At 37.4% G+C, this 20642-nt stretch overlaps 1 protein-coding gene across 1 annotated transcript in view; it reads left to right on the forward strand.

The window, feature by feature from the left end:
- LOC135690940 (uncharacterized) overlaps positions 1-20642 on the forward strand; it is a 40721-nt gene that overhangs the window by 15213 nt on the left and 4866 nt on the right. Inside the window, exons 10-27 of the mRNA XM_089114313.1 lie at positions 765-978; positions 1333-1492; positions 2458-2706; positions 3770-4252; positions 5254-5478; positions 8510-8771; positions 9692-10503; positions 10928-11281; positions 12294-12430; positions 13470-13578; positions 14029-14245; positions 15288-15493; positions 15843-16073; positions 16235-16429; positions 17610-17771; positions 18185-18285; positions 18610-18831; positions 20217-20579. Of these exons, the coding sequence (XP_088970439.1) occupies positions 765-978; positions 1333-1492; positions 2458-2706; positions 3770-4252; positions 5254-5478; positions 8510-8771; positions 9692-10503; positions 10928-11281; positions 12294-12430; positions 13470-13578; positions 14029-14245; positions 15288-15493; positions 15843-16073; positions 16235-16429; positions 17610-17771; positions 18185-18285; positions 18610-18831; positions 20217-20579 (4702 nt within the window). The remainder of the gene's footprint in view (positions 1-764; positions 979-1332; positions 1493-2457; positions 2707-3769; positions 4253-5253; positions 5479-8509; positions 8772-9691; positions 10504-10927; positions 11282-12293; positions 12431-13469; positions 13579-14028; positions 14246-15287; positions 15494-15842; positions 16074-16234; positions 16430-17609; positions 17772-18184; positions 18286-18609; positions 18832-20216; positions 20580-20642) is intronic.

Consider the following 20642-nt stretch of genomic DNA (forward strand, 5'->3'; position numbering starts at 1 on the left):
GTGATGACTTTTGTATGACCTGTGATCATGATCAATCATGAATTTTTATTCCATAATCTTCAAGGTATTCTGAAATTGCCATCTCAATTACTGATACGTTCTTGATTCAAGAAAACTTTCCAAAATTTTTTAATGATTCTTCAAATTTCGTTGTTTTTTGTTTTCTTTTTCCTTTACTTTTCTTTTACTTAAAAATATCGACGATTCTTGTCTCGCTGATCTTCTTTCTCCCATCAACAATTCCGTTCCTCGGACATTCTGTTACATTGTGTTCTGAATTCCCACAATCCTTGCCAAAACCCTTGAAAAGCATCCCTAAACTTTGCATGTAGCTCCCCTTCAACAAAGCAATTTTGATTTCTTTTTAGTAAATGCTTTATAAACATGTTTATTGATGTGCAGACGTTTTCTCGCGATCAAAATAAGATAAACATTTGCTAGTCAACATTTTTTTGTGAAAGAGGGGGAGATTTGCGGTATTAAAAGTTTGGTTGTCCGGAGAAGTAGAATGAGCGCTGTATTGCGCTTTTAAAGAGGTTTGGCAAGGATTGTTGGGCTCGTTCTTCTCCAACACTATTTGCTTCTCCAACACCAGCTCTTTCTTTCCCACACTTCCTTGATATAATGCTCGCATGTATCTTACCTCCATCGCCCGCCATATGCTTAACTGCACCTCACATTAACCCTCTGCTCTTGGAATATTTGTAAATATGCTGCATTAAACTAAGTTTAATCCTGGCCTATCTATCTATCTTTCATTTTAGTGTTCACCCACGAATTACATATCATGGCGAAATTCCTGTTGTGGTGGCAGAGGTACCGTCAAGCTTTGCTTCAGGGTCTCGTATCAATGTGACCACTGGATACCGAATTTGCTATTTAGTGATCTTGTTTATGCCGCATTTCCCATTGGCAAAGTTCTCTAGTTCGAGGATAAAGACTCTCCAATACAATAAGGCATATGACGTCAGATTCCCGGTAAGTTGACAAATGCTGTCTCAATATATTTCACTTTGAATCATCAGCAAAATTTAGCTTTGATATCGCATGTATGCAGGACAAAAAAGCAGTAAATGCATCTACAAACCTTCTTGTACCCGTGTGGAAACATTTTTGACATTAGAATTGAGAGGAAGAATCGTTAGCTTCTAGTCTCTTTTTTATACTTGTCCAAATGGAAAATGGTCTTTTCTAATCGTGATTTTTAGTATTTGTGTCTCCCACCTCTCTGAGGCTTCGTAAAATTTGATTTAAAAAAATTCCTATTCAAATATTGACCTGTTACTGTTTTAGACATTTCTGATCAAAATAATTATATATATGCTTTTTCAGATTAGTGCCATTGTGAGAGTGGATAAGCCTAACCTCCAAGTTAGATTGAATTTCAGTGATCACTTCAGGAATTACTCTCTCTGTATCGGAAACTACATAGCTCTCGTTGCCAACATCAGTAGATGTAGCCCATTTGTGGAGCTGAATATTCAAGGCTCGAGTACGTATTTTTCTGCACTTTTACGTGTCACATAATTTGTAACAGGGTTTGAAGTGAGAATGCTCTAAGGCCAGAACTTTGTCTTTCAAGAAAAGCTCGAATGTATATAGAAACACTTGAAGTATGTAGTCACACTAGCTTCTTGATAAACTCCAGAAAGCCCACTTTTACTGCATCTAAAATTGGCTACGTTTTATAATGCTTAGATGCTTGAAAATTGAATTACTCTTAATGCTCCATTAAGCTCCCCCCCTCAGGCTCTATAAAGCTTGTTTATTTTTAGTCTTAGAGGATGCTTAAAAGAAAGGAAAGTTTCAGTGTAATTTAATGTACAAAATGTTATAAAAATGCCCTAATGCACTTTTTGTTATGAAAATATAAACATCACACAAATTCTTATTATATTTTCATACTTTGTGGAAATTCTTAAACAAAATACATGTTCTCGAGTCGATACTCGAATTTCAACTAACTATTTACTTAGCTAGCATGTGGGTAATAAGAAGTCATTAAAATCAATAATGATAATGTCCCTATCTTCCCCAGAGTCACCAGAATCAATTGATAACCCCTGGGATATCTTCTAAACAAAGTTCGACTGACCTCTAAGGCGCACATGAACATCTTTACATGTACCGTATTTATTGCACACGATCTTATCCTCGTCAAACCCGTCAAGAGACAAACTCAATGCGCATGTTTCAGGGGACTTAATAGAGAAGGAGGCTTATTTAAAATTTTTGCTTGATAAAGGGGGCGTTATAAAGAGGGGGACTCAAAAGAATAGGGCGTTCAATAGAACTTTTACGGTAATCCGTTTTATGGCATGTTTTGCTGGCTGATATGTTTGCAAATCAACTAATCTTTTGTCTACTTCTTTAATGTCTAGAGCACCCTTTTTTAATGATTGGGGTTACAACAAAGACGTTTTCTTCGCTTATTATTTCATTCATTTGTTCTCTTAGACCTCAAGAAAGACTCGAACGGAATAATTGCCTTTTCTACTGATCAGACATTGACTAAGATATCAATGAGAACTGGCTATAACTGTCCAACACGTATTGAGTATACCTCAGATGAAACACAGGTGATCATCGACTTGAGGAAGTGCCCTACGGAATCCATTCGAATGCCTCATATCCCATATGGATCCAGCATGATCGCAGAGGGAACTGTATTGACTAGTCTTTCTGGTTTTGAGTCTGGAAATCTTGGTGAGTAGTTTTCGCGATCGTTTTCCATTTGAAAGAAGTAGCACCTGCATTTTCCCTCTAAATTCAAAATCTACTTTTAGCACGTATTTTCCTACTTTGACTCTTTATAAAGCTCACCTCAATGTTTTGTGAAAGAAGTTTGGAATGCGTCATTAGATGTAAAATGCCTGTGGTATTCACAGCTTTTTTACAATAAAAGTTGACAATATAGAGAAAAGTTAACGTCAAAGTCACAAGAGGTATACCTTAATAGAGTGCCGAAATGATGACGTCACACAAATATATTTCTAGAATTTTTCAAATTTGACTTTATATCCCAAAACCTGTAAATGTGAACAGTTAGCTGAATGTGTCACAAATGAGCTGGAATATAGCCACACACAGGTCAGAATAACAGTAATCCGTTGGCAAACTTGAAATCTTTCATTGGCCATATCTCGCCAAATTTTGAGCATATCTGCCTGATTTTGCCTATTTAAAGATATTTTCTGCTGTTCTTTCAGATTATGTGGTCAAAATTAAAAAAATCTAAGAATAGATTTGAGATAACGTCATACTTCGGTACTCTATTACTTAGTGTTTTATAATCAAGTTGAAATGACGAGAAATATTTATGTAGGTGCATTGCCGTCGGGACGAAATTCATATTAGGGGGCTGTCCATTGTTTTCTTTCTCATTCAGTACACTGTTATAAAGGAAACATACTACAGTTTGACAATATTTGGAGGGCTGCAACCCCCCAGCCCCCCCCCCCACCCCCCCCCCCCCCGGTTCCGACAGGCCTGAGATGTACGTTAATAGTAATAGCACTTACTGATAAACTTTAAGCTCTAATTGTCTCGTCTGCGTGGTTATCACTATGAGTCTGGTACCCAGGGTAGGCATTACTAGATTTCCATTCCATTCAACATTACTTCCCTTGCAATCAAATGCCTTGCAAGCCTTCAACTTATCTACTAAGCTACGCCCCGAATCGTGTTATGCGAACATTTAATGTATACAGTGAGTTTTTCCTAGATGAAGGCTGCTGCTTCTAACCTATCTTCTTACCCTACTTTTTAGGCATGGCAGTCGTATTTGCTCCTAGCAGTTCAAATATAGGATATTACGAATACCAAAATTATACGAATGGACCCTGGCATAAGATTGAACTTAAAACCTTTCCAGAAGTCAAAGCAAACAATGATGTGCCTGCATTATTTCTCAATGAAACAACAAGGATTCGCTTCAACCCTGCCAAACTTTCAGGATCGACGTGGACAGAACTAGAAGCAAGGAGAAATGCCTCTCTGCGGGCAGTTGGCTGGGATATGTCAGATACCAAGGAGAGCGGAATGCGGATAGTCAGAATTGGTCAAAGTGCTGCAGGATATTGTTCCGATTCAAAGAGATTTACATGTTGCATGTCCTTTGTGCTTACTCAAATGAAGATAAGTGGTTGTGACAAACAGCCAGGTTCTTCCTTGACAAACAACAGCTGTGGAGAATGCTCCTCAGTGGAGAATAACATTTACAAGCAATGCAATGATTGCCATGCTCTTATTGGTAAATATTTTTGTTATATAAACTGCTTGGATTTTCTGTTTTTAACAGAACCTATTTTTGTGCACAACACGAAGCGACTAAAAACTCAAATTTGTCCTTCTATTGTTTTGCCAGTTTTTATAGTTTGTTTCCAAAGAGCTGATAAGCTACTTCAGGCTAATTATTTACCATTTTATTGACAGCTTTTTATTTATTCGAAGGCTCTACTGTTCGAGCGTAAGACATCCAGAAATCCAAAATATTTGCTGGATTATTTACTCTTAGTTTTTTAAGAAAGCGGCCTTCTGGTTTATTAATCATAATTCTCTGTATCCAATTTTCCCAAAGGCCTTGTCTACCTTAATCAAATGATCAAATTTATATCAATATGTTCTTCCACAATTAAGTTTCCTTTGTTTATGCACATGTTTGTATTCATTCTGTTTCCGTAAGCAAGCTAATCGACAAATGGAAGTTTGGATTGTTTTAGAATTATACGATGCTAGTAACATATTTGCATGTTTTGGATTTACAATTTAAGGAGACCGAGAATCGTTAATATTGGCCTTTATTTTCTGCTACATTCGTTTCCCCCTTCCTTAGCTGCATTTCCTTGCGCTTGTTCCACTTGTGATTGACAGCTGTCCTCTAGATATTGCAGGTTTTAAAAAATGTTGACAATGTCGTCTTCCAAAATTCCAGTTCTTCGCAAATCAACCAAAAGAGACAGAGTTTTGAAAGTAATTTATTGAGGCCAGAAATTTTTACAGTGAATCGATTAACAGTGAATCGAAACTGTACCTAACTTTCTTGTCCGTTTTCTTTCTTGTCCTTTAAGATTACGGTGAACGTTTTTGACACAATGTTTGGTTTTCAATTCCTGGAAGCCAAACAATTAGCGGAATCGAATTAAACTATATATCATTCGATGCACAAGAATGTGGTGATTCCAACCGTATAAAAATAATTGGCAATACCGTAAAATGATACTTTCCAGGCGTAAAATGATCACTTGTTTACAGATGATTGCAACAAGTGTACAAATGGATCTACGGGTTTAGCCTACAATTACATGAAGGATTGCGCAGGAAGATGTGGCGAGTTCTACGCGGATTCGTGTGGCAACTGCATCAACAAAGCTAATCCCAAGAACTTCACTGACTGTACAGGATCGTGTAATGGAACTGCTGTTATAAATAAATGCGGACACTGTGTTGGGGGGACTACTGGCTTGCCTCTGAATCACGGTATGTTGAAAATTAGACTTGTTTTTGTTTGCTCTCTATAAAAACACAGATAATCACTTCCAAAGGTACTTGGAACACCCAGCAAGATGCGTTGTGTTTTTGTATTTTTCAGTTGTTTTCCCGGCTGCTCCTACTTCCACACCCTCTTTCTTTCAAGACAATTTTTATAATTTACAATAATGTAATAATGGTCAGAAAAATAATCATTCTTCCGGATCTCCAATTCCTTAGTTGTTTTGTAGTATACCAACATTGTTCAAAGGGGGGAAGTGGAATGGGCTAGAATTTGACATTGAAAACTGACGTTAGTGCACCAAGACTTTGGCAGGCTTTGGAGATTTATAGGTAAAGTAAAGTAAGACTAATGCCCATTATTTCCTAGAAGTATGTTCCCTGAAACATCTATTCCCTGAAACAGGTAAAAAACTCTATTGGTCCTTGATCAATTAAATCTTGAATAAAGCTAAAATACCAATCATCCCTCCCCTTTTAGAAAACGATATATTTGTGTTGGATTTGACTGCAAAGGCAGAAATTTTTTATGGTTACTTCATACAACAGTGCACCACAATCGATACTGGTAGCGAACTTCCTCCGCCATCAGTACCCAATACTTCACTGCTCACTGGCTTTTCTATTTCTGATGAGAAGATCTTGAATATTATCCGATCATTGAGCCCAAACAAGGCTCATGGCTGGGACGATATCTGAGTACGAATAATAAAAATCTGCGATGATGCATTCCTTCTACCCCTTAGATTAATATTTGAGTCCTGCTTGACCCAAGGTGTGGTCCCCCAAGTTTGGAAACAAGAAGAACAGTAAGAGTCTTAAGAACAACTATCGCCCTATTTCTCTCCTTCCAATTTTCGGTAAAATTTTAGGGAAACTTATCTTTGACTCGCTTTATCACCACCTAAATACAAACAGTCTTTTAAACCAAAACCAGTCAGGTTTTCGTGCAGGAGAATCGACTGTTAATCAGTTACTATCAATCGTCAATTCCATTTTTTCAGCATTTGACTGCAATCCAACTCTTGATGTCCGTTTGGTTTATCTAGATATTTCAAAGGCTTTTGACAGGGTCTGGCACCAGGGTCTTATTTATAAACTAAGCCAAATTGGTGTCTCTGGTAAACTACTGATTTTAATACAAAGCTTTCTCAATGATAGAAAACAGCGTACAGTTTTGAATGGTAAGACATCTACATGGGGTACCATCTCAGCTGGTGTTCCTCAGGGTTCTATCCTGGGTCCTCTTCTGTTTCTCATTTATATTAATGACTTGACAGATGGTTTAAGGTGTAATGTGAAATTATTTGCCAACGACACATCGATCTTCACAGTTGTTCACGATCCACATACAGCTGCCCTCGATATAAACCATGATCTGAATCTTACTGATCTTTGGGCGCACAATTGGCGAATGTCCTTTAACCCTGACCCCAACAAGCAAGCAGTTCAAGTGACCTTTCTAAAAAATGAATTCCAATGAATCACCCACCCATATTTTTTTAATGATGTCCCTGTAAAGAACGTCCAGGAACAAAAGCACCTTGGAATCATACTAGACTCTAAATTGTCCTTTACTAGTCACATCAAGTCAATTATTTCTAAATCTAGACAAGGAATAGGCATGTTGAGATTCCTCTCAAAATACTTACCACGACACACCCTCAACGAAATATAAAAAACTGTATGTCCGGCCACACTTGGATTATGGTGACGTTATATATCATATCCCACATAAAACATGTGAATTTAGTCATAGCTTTAAATTAGCTAATCAAATGGAGAAACTTGAGGCTGTACAATATTCTGCTGCATTAGCAGTAACTGGCGCTTGGAAGGGCACATCGCGTGAAAAAATATAAGAAGAGCTTGGCTGGGAGTCTCTCGACCTCCGTCGATGGAGTAGACGTCTTGTCCTCTTTTATAAGATTATGAAAAATTTAACTCCGGATTACACAAGAAATCCTATTCCCCAACGCTAGGAGTCAAACCACAGTCTGCGCAGACAAGCTACAATAGGACAAATACGTGCGAGAACAGAGAGATTTAAATCAACTTTCTACCCAAACTGCTTGTCGGAATGGGAAAAACTTGACCCTGAAATTCGTGAATCCCGCTCAGTGAATGTTTTCAAGAAACAACTTCTAGGACTCATTCGTCCACCCTCTAAATCGGTCTACGAAATTCATGATCCAAAACTTTTATCTGTTCTAACGCAGCTACGCGTTGCACTAAGTAAGCTAAATTACCACAAATTACCATAAACATAATTTTAGGGATATTTTTAATCCCCTGTGCCTGATAAATGATGGTATTGAGGATACAGAGAACTTTTTGCTGCTCTGCAGTGCCTATGACATATACAAAATTGATCTTCTCGACAGCGTTAATACAATATTGCGTCCTCATGGCCTATCTAACCCTCCAAACAAAGAACTATTGCAAATACTCCTTTATGGCCATGAAAAGTTACCTTTTGATTCAAATACAAACATTCTTGATGCAACATTAAAATACATTCAGGCCTCAGAACGGTTTCAATAAGTTATCAACTTTCTCGTGAAAACCTCTCTCGTGTAAATTATTTTCTCTTTTGTGTAAATTTTATTCCTTTTACGATTGGAGTGGTGTCGCTCATCATGTCTGGGCGCAAATTTGTTTGATTAGCAAGGAACATAGGTAGACTTGATATCTCCTTTTAAAATAGCTTTTTTGTGAGTATTTGTCATATCTGCAACGCTATTGGAACGATGAGTGACACCACTCCAATCACTTTTGTAGCTTATTATTGTAATATTTGTGTCTCTATGTTAAGTGTAAGTCTTAGGGTTGTTATGCATTTCCATGCTCTCTAGGCTTTTGTATTGTAATTGATTGTCGTTGTAAATTTTTAAGAAAATATAAAAAAAAGGAAAAAAAGTATGTAATGTTTTCTCTTCACATGCCTATGGCGCCTTTACTCTTCATATTTATTCTTTGCAATTTACAATTTAAACAAAGCTTAGAAATCTTTCCCCAGGCATTGACCCGTGCGGCACTTGCAAAAATGATAGCAGCTCTTGCGCTGACTGTGCTGGAGTACCGAATGGCGGAAAAGTAAACGACATTTGTGGCAATTGCAGTTTGCCCAATGACACTAGTTTCAACACTGGATGTAGGAGACTTGGCCGATGCAATGTGACTGTTTTGCCGAATGATGCACAATATGCAATTGGCTGCAACGGTGCTGGAATCGACGTATTTAAAAGTGTCACTTGCAAGCTTGTATCTTCCTCTCAAAAGTAAGTTCTTTAGCACTGCTTCCTTTTTATCAGATCATGACTTTGGGACTGGATACAGTTACATACCCCATACCCTCATCACTGCAAAACTTCGGAAAAGTTGTTTTCGGATAAATTCGCAGGAATTTGGAATGCAGGAAACCAATACATTGTTTCTGTTACAGAGTTCAGAAAACTTTCTTTAGGATGATTTTTCGCATTATTTACCTTCCTCAAAATTTTCCTTGTATGCTTTAAGAAAAGGTTTTTTAGAAATGGAATTCAAGTAAAATCATCTATGGTTTGTTCTTTACCCTTTCGTCAGGAAAAAGAAAGGTTCAAGCAAAACAGTAAATTCTTCTCACTTTATATACTTTCGTAAAGTTATACATGGCCTTCCTAAAATCTACTAATCACTGGATCATAACATTCCTCCGGCTCACAGCCGTGGAGCCGTCATGCTTTCTGGACTCTGTTTGCTACTACCCATATCAGTGTCTTCTGCCCTTCCATTGCAAGATAAATATTTTTTATCTACTCAATAAGACTTTGAGCCCAAAACGCACTTTAGCAACAAACAATATTCAATGCGGAGCGGAGGTAGTTGGTAAAATAGCATAGTTCATGTGAATTTTAGGCCAATAACATCTGCTTTCTAAAGACATTTAAAGACAAGGGATTCGATTTTACGCTATTTCTCAAGTGAGTTGCAAACAGTTTTGGATTTAAAATATGACTCGAACGTCAACCTGAAATAAGTAGACTCCTTTTTTGGAGCTAGAAAAAGTTGTTATATTTACCCGTTTTGGACTATTACACGTGTTAACATGTTTTGAATAAGGGCGGATAGTGAGTAGATAAACATTGTTAAGGTATGTTGAGGGGTACCGCATCTGTGAAAAAAGTAATTTGCAAAAGTTAAATTTTTCCTACTTTTGCAGTATTGATGCTGCTGAACCAAAGCTTGAAAAGTTCAACACGAAAGTCATTGGAGTATCACTCAAACTGCCACCTTTTGTCGTTGTGGGTGATTATAAAGTCAGATGTACTTTCCCTGCACAAGATCCAGTACCACAATTCACAGACGACTCTAAGAACAGCATTTACATTTATTCCAAATCTGGAATAAGCTACGCTGGAAGAACGCCTGTGGAACACGAAGTTGGCTTTCCATTCGATCTCACAATAACAGGGAGTGGATTTTTCAACTCAAGCTACTTGAAGTGTATAACACAGGACGGTCGGCACCTCAACGCAACCTTTGTCAGTTCAACTACTGTCAAATGCCATATCCCCGCAATAAGAAGATCAATTAACTTGTCTCTCACACTGTCTTGGTCACCAGTGGATAGAGCATTCAACAAGGCCAAACACGTTAATGTTAGTCTATTTTCTTACGCTGCTAACATTACTAGTGCTAGATTTCGGGATAACCTTGGCTTCATTGATATAATTCTAGACAGGGCATCAAAGCCTGTAGACATTTCCAGCACATGCTCCAGCTTCTTTTCTGACATATCAACGCTCGGCACTGGAGCAATATGCAAGTTCAGTGGCCTTAGAAGATTTACAATCAAGTTGGGAAGACAAGCAACAATCAAACCTAATGATACGTTAATCTTCAAAAGTGCAAGCATCAAAGATTTCCATGGTGATGTGACAAAATACACTGTTGCTACTCAATCTGTATTTATTGCCAGCCCAGTCAATGTGGTTTATCCAGATGCAGTGCTCACAACATCATCAGAAGTTGGTAAGTTTTTTAACAAACCAGTCTGCAATGAAAATAGCATTCTATAGTCTTCAAAGCATTTTTGTATGTAGTTCAGGTACATTGCAAAAGCACCTTCTAACACTCTTAATCCTTTTGGGAATTTTAAGTGGAGTTTTAGGAATCAATATAATCAAAACTAATGATAATAAAAAACCTATTATAAATATTAATCTTTTTATAAAAATATTATATTATAATAACTATTACTCAGATATTATGGTTCTTGAAATAAAAGCTTTCGAAAATATAAAAACAAAAAGTTCAAAATCAGTCTAATGTCTAGCTCTCCTCCATATTTCATCTTTAAAGTTTTCAGCCTCGCTTTGCTCTAAATGACTCTTTATTGCATCATCAACATAGCATTAGTTAGCATAATCTATCTGATACACAATCTGTTCCACAGCTAATTGTGCTGGAATCAAGCTGGTAGGACGACAGTCTTCGGGAGGTGGAGGTCGTCCATTGGAGTTTTATTGGAGCCTTAGCGTCAACAACGATGTTAATTCGTCGCATCCAGACCTCGTCGATTACCGTAACTTGCTCAGCGCCTTGCCAACTACTGCCCGGGTGGTTACACTCCCAAAAAAAGCCGGACTGGTGAATATCCCAATCACCTTCAAACTGACAGTCAAAAACTTCTTAGGAATGCAAGGTCATGATTCGAAAATTGTCATTAGGGCAAGCAGAATCAAGCCATCAATAGAGGTGGGAAAGACAAAAAGGACACACATTATTTCCGAAGTTCTGCTAATTGAAGGTACAAAACAATATTTTGCTTTCTTGCTCGACCTTTAGTGTAGCTATTTGGATCTGTTGAGCAGTAAGGTAATAAATGAGCAGGTGTTTGATTTCTAGAACAACACAACTCACATGATACACAGCACATATTTGAAGCATGGCAGTTACTGAAAGTAGCAACAATTATATAGTAAAGCATTTTTAATAGGCAAAAGTGAAACCAGATTATGGGCATTATTTCATATATGGTAGAATGGGTGTATTAATGTCGGATAGTGACCAAATGTATGCAGAACTTCATATCCAAAGGCAGGTTGAAAGTAACGTGAGCGGAAGAATGGTGCTATTGATTGGTTCGTTGCTTTGACCAATCAGCAACCATTAACCAGCAATCATCTAGTTGGATAATCCAAGAGAGATAAGAAACTGTTTCCTTTTTCACCGGTCAAGATATTTTTTTATGTAGACAGATTTAAAAAAACACCTAAATGAAAATACGTTACTTTCGATCATCTTACCTTTAGTCAACATCCGACTTTTTCTGATGAATGTAGGACGACGTTTTTCCGCCATTCAATGCTACCGTTAAGACCCCGTTTACACGAAGGTGGATCCCAGGCCTTGCGTTTACACGGGATCTCGTATATCCGTAAACTGTTGGATCCGCTATCCGAACCCTCTCGGGATCCCTCTCCGATCCGATGCGGACCGAATGGAATGGATCCGATCTAGACCGGATCCCATGCAAATTGCGAGATCTGGTCCAGATCGACCAGGTCGGATCTGTTTACATATCCCCAAGTATCTGGATATTTTTTGATCTGGTCCTGGACTCGTGTAAACAGGGTCTAAATGATAGAATGAATGAATAGCTGTTATTATCCTTTTTTTGTTATTGAATGATTACACACAAATGTTGTTTTTTATAACAGATAATGAATTAAATGGAGGACCTCTTAGAACCCAGTTTTTTCTGAAGGGCAACCCTCCTTCAATGATATGAAAATGAAAGAGCATTTCTTTCTTTTTAGTGAAAGCGACGATTGATGCCAGCTGTGGCGTAGAAAGCAAAATCTTGTACAATTGGTACAGTAGCAATGGATCAACGATTAGTCTTCCTAACGCAAGGAACCTTTATCTTCCACCTAGGACCATGAAACCTGGTTTGGTAAGAATCCTTGCTCATGAAATGCTTCAAAATAAATGTTTTAATCTTCAAGAGCACTTTAATAGGCATTGTATTTTTGGACGGTTTATCTGGATTTCTTTGAAGTACCATATCATAATTTGACTGAAATTTCAGGCTACTGCAATTTAATTCAATAATTTCCAACATACCAATGGTACTGAAGTAATTCTTCAGCGCTTATGATTGTCTTGAATGGATAATACGTCTCTAGAAACTGATCTACCACACTACCACAGAAACTAGTCTACCACAGAAATTATACATTGCCCTTACCGTATTGTATGCCTGACACTTTACAAACCAAGTTCCAAGTTTCTTCATTCAAATACAAATATATCTAAATAAATCTAAGATTACAGATTCACCAACTTACCCACAATATAAAAAATGAGCAATCAATATAGGGGAAGGTTGTACCACTGCAACTGTGCCCTTCATCGTGCACCAAGAATAATGTTAATAAAAATGATATAGCTTACGACAGAGAACAAGCATACGTTTAGAGGCAACCCCCCTCCCCCCTCCCCTTCTAACGACACAGGACAGCTCCAGACAAGGCCAAGACGTCCCAATAACTGTGCGAAGACCCATAATTCCATCCATAATACAGGGCGAGAATGCTTTTTGAGCCGACAGACAAAGCGCTCCCTTAACCCCCTTTGGTGACGCCCCTGCATCATAGGAGCCAAGATACTACTACTCCTAGCACCCACACTCAAAGAACTTGTCTTAAATATGCTTGTTTTAGGAGAAGTTCTTTTGAAAGTAACCTCCTCATAACTAACAATCAATTCAATCTTAAACAAAAATTACGTCTGCCGATACACCTACTACGTTTGACCATTTGATGTAACATGCTCGCGTATAAGAATTTCTCTCAATCTTTTCCCAACACCAGCCGATAGCAAATTGTCTATATCTGGTATGTTTTTAAAACCATTTTCGACAGTGAATTTGGCAAATAAATTACAGAGTTGATTAAGTCCACATAACTTATTCTTGTTTAATTCCTTTGCAGAGATATCAATTCACTGTTACTGCCGCCTTGGCCACGGATCCCGACTCCACAGCGACTGCAACAATAACTATTCTTACTGTTGCATCACCTCTTGTAGCGCGTCTTAGAAGTAAATTGTCACTTTATCTAAAACTTTGGCCTACATTTAATGTAATGCTAAATATTGCTGTTGTTAATTGTTAATTGTTGATGTTGTAAATATTGTTGATTTTGCTGTTCATGTCTTTTTCTTATTATCGATTGAATTTGATCGACCCATTTTAGCAGATTCATTTTGCATTGAGCAAGCTCGGGATGACTTAATTAGAACCTGTGATGATATCAAATGAACTAATAAGCTAAATTGATTTGGTTGTACTTGTCAGGGAGACAAGCGAGCGAAAATCTTCAAATGAATGGGGCAACCCTTCGTCCTATATTGAAAGATTCTACGTAATGATACTTCCGTAATAATACAGGACGGAATGTCGCTTGACTAATTTGAAACTTTCTCTTGCTCATCTCCCTAACAAGTACTGCATGAAAATTCACCTAACATTCTTTGCCTTTTCATACACAGTGCCCTCTTCCGTTGGCATCAACGACATTGTGGTGTTCGATCTTTCTAAATCATCTGACCCTGATCAAACGGCAGAAACCCAACACTGTCAGATAGAATTCAAAATTGGCACAGCATCAGTTTACCGTAAAGTAGATGGCACATTTAAGCCAGTGATATATACTGGGTGTATACGTCACGAGGTTCAGATTAACACCTTCCTTGAAGGCGATAAAAAGTGAGTTGATTTTTAGCTATCTACGAAATCTTTATTACGAACGTTATACTAGATATTACTTTGAGGCGAATAATTAGCAAATTCGTTAAAATCTAGCTTCCAAAACGGATTAAAATTGAACCAATTGACAAATGAAGAAAAGGCAAAATTATACTCATAACAATGTTTATAATCAATTACTATCATATTGATAACATACTACGGTTATACTTAACAACTTAATTTCAGATGCGGTCATGCCTGGTCCCGTCAAAATATACGTACCAAACACTTAGAAAATATCCTGGTTGATAGATTCAGACTTTGGGAAGCACAGCTTGATAATGAAACTTAAAACAAGTACATGACAAAAAAGACATAGTAGTTCTTTAGCTTGAATCCATTGGAGAATTCATTGTTACATCGTAAAATTCCGATTTAATTAGACAATACAAAGGTTACAAATCCATAATTTACAGTGGCGGCTCCAGCCTGGGATAAGTGGGGGGACAAAAAGTTTGTCAGGGACCACGTCCTTTGGACCAGGTCCATTCCCCTGTTTGAACTTTTTCTTCCGGAGGAAACATCTGTTGTCTCCCAAGAAATGTCCTTTACATGTGACGATCTAGATAACGAACATACCCCCCCCCCTGAGGTTTTCTCATCGGGTTTGCAAGAATCTTAAGGACCAACTTTCTGAAAAAGTGGGGGGGACTATTCCCCCCCCCCCATTCCCACTATCCCCCCCCCGTGGCTCCGCCACTGATAATTTAGACAAACCCACTATATATTCGCTTGAATCCATTCGAATGGATTGTGGAATGGATTCAAGCTAAAGAACTTCGATGTCTTTTTGTCGTGGTACTGGTTAAGCCCCAGCCAAACGAATCGATTTTTAACTCGATTTTTTACTCGATTTTTACTCAACAAGAAATCGAGAGACAAGTCGAGTCGTTTGGCCACCTTGTCGAGAAAGCCGAGTGAGCGCGTGCGCAGTTATCATCTCTTTTGCTTAGTTATTTTTAAACTGGCTTTATTCAAGCGAGCTATTTTCCCTTTTCAGCTATACTGTGGTGCTTACATACAAGAAAGGTCTACGGGTTGCAATATCGAGCAAAAGATTGAAAACTGAGAAAAAAAGTCGACCCTTGGTTTACCTCGAAACGAGCAGTACAAAGAAGGTCCCTACTTCTGTGTTGTTTTCTATCAAGGCGAAAATCGTTTCCAAAAATTTTGCGGGAGATATCACCTACTACTGGCACTGTCAAGGTTGTTATAATTTTCACTCCTTTGTTTTCTTTTTCCATAATTGTTTTCACTTTTATCTTTTTGCCTCTCCATAATTATCTTTCTGTTTCTTGTTTTTGACTTATTGCTGCTTTTTCAAAACCTTTTCTATATTTCAAAACTGCTTGTTTTCTATATTTTAATAAAAGCAATAAATTGTTGATGCAAAATTTGGTCAGAATTCATTATTTTTTTTCACGATTCACGATATCCTTGCTAATATATTTTTCACTTGTTATAACTGGACCAAAATTGACCTTCTTAGTGTGAAAGGCTTCTCAAAGCATACATTTTTCAAATAAAATAATCTGTTAAAACCTCTACATTTCAGAGTGTGCTGGGTTTGATTTAGAGGCGTCGAAAGTTAAGAAAAGCGAAACCAAAGCGACCAAAAAAATGAAAATAGGGGTCACAATTGATGCTACCCTCGCCATCGCAGCATTCAAGCTGCCGCCAGGAGCAACGCTTTCCTTCAACCTTACCGCTTGTGGCAAGGTAGGAGATTCAACGGTATGCGGCTCAGCGGTCCAGAACATCACAACCAATTCACCGCCTTCGTCTTGTAAGTTATGCGTTGCTATTCTAATAGAGTCTTCAATCCATTCTCAGCAAATGTGTAAATCCGATTCAGTCCAACTTCCTTTGTTAATAATGCTACGGCCACTGTATTAAATTTTAACTCTTTATCATATGATTAAACCTGCCCTTTTCTTCATCACAAAGGTGTTTTCGCAGTCAGCCCTAGCAGTGGTATTGCTTTTCAAACACTGTTCACATTTGAAGCTTCATACTGCAATGATGATGCTCCGGACAAGCCTTTGAAATACATTTTTGGTTTCCTTGGCGAAAGTGGTAAGGAAAATGCAATAAATGATGCTGGAGAAGATAGTCAGTTATCAGATTATAAGTCCATGCCAGGTTAGTATCTTCATGTTTAGCTATGAAGAACTTCGAAAATCTAAAAAGTGTTTATTCTAATGTGTTTTGTGAACATGGAAAACAACCAGAATAAGCTTTCAATAGAAACGTTTAACGAGGAATATAGTTGTATCAGTGCTGTATTAACAACGGGGCACACTGGGCACAGTGCCAAGGGCCCCTAGTGTTTGTAGGGCTCGAAATCTCCTGGAATAGCTCGATTTTTTCAAAAATGGATTGTGACCAGAGCCCAGAAAATATTGCGGTCGCACGGTCATTGACCGGAGGAAGATTTAAAACACAATAGAAGAATGGAGGAAGGTTTTGGGAAAAAAACTTTACAGAGTCGACTGGCGTCGCGAGACACTAGGTTTTGGGGGAGACAAGATTAATACCGCCAATGACATCTTAGAATGAGCTCTGGATGCACTCATTTTTTTGTAAGAAACAAAGGTCGCTGTTGAGTACTCCAGGACTCTGATTGTGCCATGTGATAAAAATCCAAATTTTAGGCAAACATATTTTACTTTTTGCCCACCTGCAGCCATCATCGCATGCATCATTTTTTCAAAATAATCAAATGACCATGCTACTAATATGTACGAGAAACTCTCTGGGGAGCCTGCAAGATTTTAAGAAATTGGCAAATGTGCATCCTACGCCTTCCGTCCCCCTAGTTTGCTCAATTTGATTGGTATCAAAGTAGCTGAACGCTGTCTCCGAGTTGTTTCGTTATTTTTTTCACTGGTAGAGAGAGAGTGTGCATCTTTCTCAGCTTGCAAATATCGCTTTAGTATTCTTAAAAATTAGTAAAAAACAAGTTTCTTTGTTAAAAAGGGAAAACGAAAGTGATAGAAAGGGAAGTACGAACATTACGTTTGAAAAGCAAGCCTATTGCATATTTCGTATTGAAGCATATTTTTGAGGGACATGCTGCTGAAATGTTTTCAAACACAACGATTTGACTCATTTTTTAAAAAAAAATTCACACCTATTGTAGGAAAGGAAGAAAGCTAGGACCACCATAAAGAAAGGAATTCTGGGATGTAAAGGGTGTGCCTTGCAGATCAACATATTTTATTGAATAGATTCTAAAAGATACGTGCGAGGAAAGTTTGGGAACAATTTAGCTGTAAATTATTATTACTTCTTTAGTTTTAATTGATTTAATTAAATTTAGGAATACTGACTGCGTATGTCAAGGTGATGGACAAAAACGGGGACAGTGTACGTCTTGAGTTCACAATCAACGTCAGCAAGCGTGCAATCCCGCCCTCTGAGGTCACAGCACAGGTTTCAATCATAGCTGACACAGCATCTATTGACATCACTGTTGCAGCATGTAAATAGCTCTTTTAATAATATATCATATTGATAAAAGCTCTTTACTTCCCTTGCAAAAATAAGACTCTTCCCTTCTTACAGTTTTTCTCCACAAATACGATTTCTATCAGAGCTACGTGATTCAAGAAGTTTATTTTCATTGGATGGATTTTAAACGTTTCATTGGCTAAATGTCCGCTGATTATAAATCTTTTCTAGCTAGTGTTAATAACAAATTTTTTGTTTGAATATTGTTTTTCGATTACAGATTTCTAAATTCTGATCCATAATAACATTTCTTATAGTTTCTCACCTTTAGTTATTTTTGATGATGATAATAATAACAATGATTCATAATTTTTATATTGTTGTTTCTCTCTTTGCTTTGTTTATACTTGCATTAATTTAGCTTTTTTCATCGTTGTTTCTCAGACCAAATAACGATTCTGATCGAATCAAGTGATGTAATCGCTGATGAAAACAGTAAGGAAGCCGAAGAAAAACGACAAGCTCAATCAACCGCTCTTGCAGTGGTAAGAAAAAAATAGCAAAACATTTTCCCGTCTTAATAATTTTCCTATATCGTGTTTCAATACTTCGCTTTTTACATTCAATTATATCCAAAATATCCTTTTCAATCAACTAATTTAATTTACTGGATGGGACATGGTGTTTCTGTAGTGCCATTAATGTTCTTCCGTGGAAGTGATTTCTATCAAATCTTGCAAAGGGCTATTGAGGGTTTGACATGAAACATTCAAAGCTTTTTTTGTATCTTTACATTGGTTTTCGTAAAATTCTATCTTTCAACTATTTAGTGGTCAAAATTACTAATAAGAAACGTTTTTTATTTTTAGGTTAGTAGAAATACAATCAGTGTGAAAACAAGTTCACAGAAGTTGATCGTCGCAATTTCAGTTAAATCCTGTTTCAAGGGAATTACAAAGAAGAACGCACGCCCGGAAATGGTTAATACTATGTCAAAAATCTTTGTACAGTTTGTTGTTACCGAAAAGAAAACTTCACGTAGAAGGAGATCTGTAACACCAGCACCAGTCACACCGATAACAGTGTCAGAGGTAAATATTTCATTACTTTTATCCGTTAGAGGCAAAAAAGATATGTGGCCAGTGGCGGCAATTATGGCGAGCATTGGGGAGTCTCAGGAAGCCCTCACCAATCAGCGTTCTCGTCGGGAATTTCGGGCTTTCGTCAGATAATTGTTTAAACGTTTAACGTGCGACACAAGGATTAATTTAAGGTGCAGTGATGACCAATTTGTGCAGTGATGAATCGAAAATGTGCAGTGGTGAATTACTTCACTTTAGAAATACTCCAAATATTACTGATTTGGATGTTTTTAGAATAAAGACAAATGAATACAAACTATACTATAATCAAGAGTCAAATAAGATAATAGAATCAAATTGATGTGTTCTGGTAAGATTTATACATAATCAGTGGCAGCTGTAGTTAGGCCAAATTACACTGAAAATGTCCCTGAAAACAATGTTAAACATTGTTGGTCCGTCCAAAATGCCTTTTGTATTGACAAAGAGATAAAGTATGTAGTGATAAAACTGTAAGTTATAGTCAAAGAGAGCGAATTTTCTGTATTTTTCACATACTTTATTAGCCAGGGACACAAAAAGAGGGGACTGAGGGGATCAGATTCCTTAGGGCCTCAAGGTGTAGGGAACCTCAAGGAGTGAAGAAGTCGATTTTAAGAATTTAGTTAATCATTATACTATTTTAAGCGAAAGATGATGATTGCAAGAAATCATTCTTGAGTGTATTTTAATCTAATCTAAGGGCGTGTTTGCCAAAATTTTCTGCTCGCTTCGATCGCAGGTGATCTGCATGTTCCCCTTTTACCCCAGGGGCTTTATAACCTCTTTGTACTCTTGAACATACGTGATGCACTATTAGCCAGTACTAAATAATCAAACAAACATAATATGACAAAATCAAAACTGCTTGCGAATTGCATATCTTATTTCCATTCCGCAAAGATTAGCCAAATTTTCCATCGAATTCTTTCAAACAGAAGTTATTTTCAAACATATGTCCCACTGAAGAAAGCGATGAAACTATGTAGAAAATTTCAAAGAAGAAAGACAATATAAAAAACAGAAAACATCAAAAAGAATTATCTACATATGATGCTCAAATTACTCATTTTAAATTGGTTATCAGTGTTTATTTCATGAAAGCCTGTAATGACAAATGTTACCATTTCACAACAGTATTCACGTATTCGTGATACGTATTCGTGAAACAGTATTCATGAAAAATATATCACTCCCTCCTTCCAATGCTAAATTGCCATAAAAAGTTTCCCAAAAAGCAAGAAAAATCTAAAGTCACTGTTAATAACTTCATTTGTCAGTGTTAGGAGATTGTTTCATAAAGATTGCTTGATCAAATTTGTCTCTTTTATAATTATTTTTATAATCTCTCCTAGGCAGAAACCTACCTGGAGCCGTTCCGTACCCTTGATCCAAATAAAACAGACAATGACACTCTAACCGCAAAGAATAACTTTCTCATCCTCTTGCCCAGCCTCCTCAAAGGCATGTGCAGAAACTCGCTGTTCAATGTCCCTGCTTCCGTGGCCAAAACTACGACTGCCGTCCTCCAAACTTTCAAAGTTGATTTCGGTTCAACCGTTAACAGTGAGATTCAACTGGGATGCACTGACTGTACGGATATGATTAAAAACGCCTCTTACTTGCAGCTCGGACAGACGCTAATTGACCAATATTCTTCATTTGTTTGCAATCCTAACGGTGAGAACTGCACAGGAGCTTGCATTGCATCTGCGCAGGTTAGTAGAGTCAGCATTTTATGCAGCATTTCGGCAGTAATATGACAGCGAACGTTTTATCTT

This window comes from Rhopilema esculentum, chromosome 4 (genome assembly GCF_057945365.1).
Source record: "Rhopilema esculentum isolate cy_ngs chromosome 4, ASM5794536v1, whole genome shotgun sequence".
In the NCBI taxonomy this organism is placed as follows: domain Eukaryota; kingdom Metazoa; phylum Cnidaria; class Scyphozoa; order Rhizostomeae; family Rhizostomatidae; genus Rhopilema; species Rhopilema esculentum.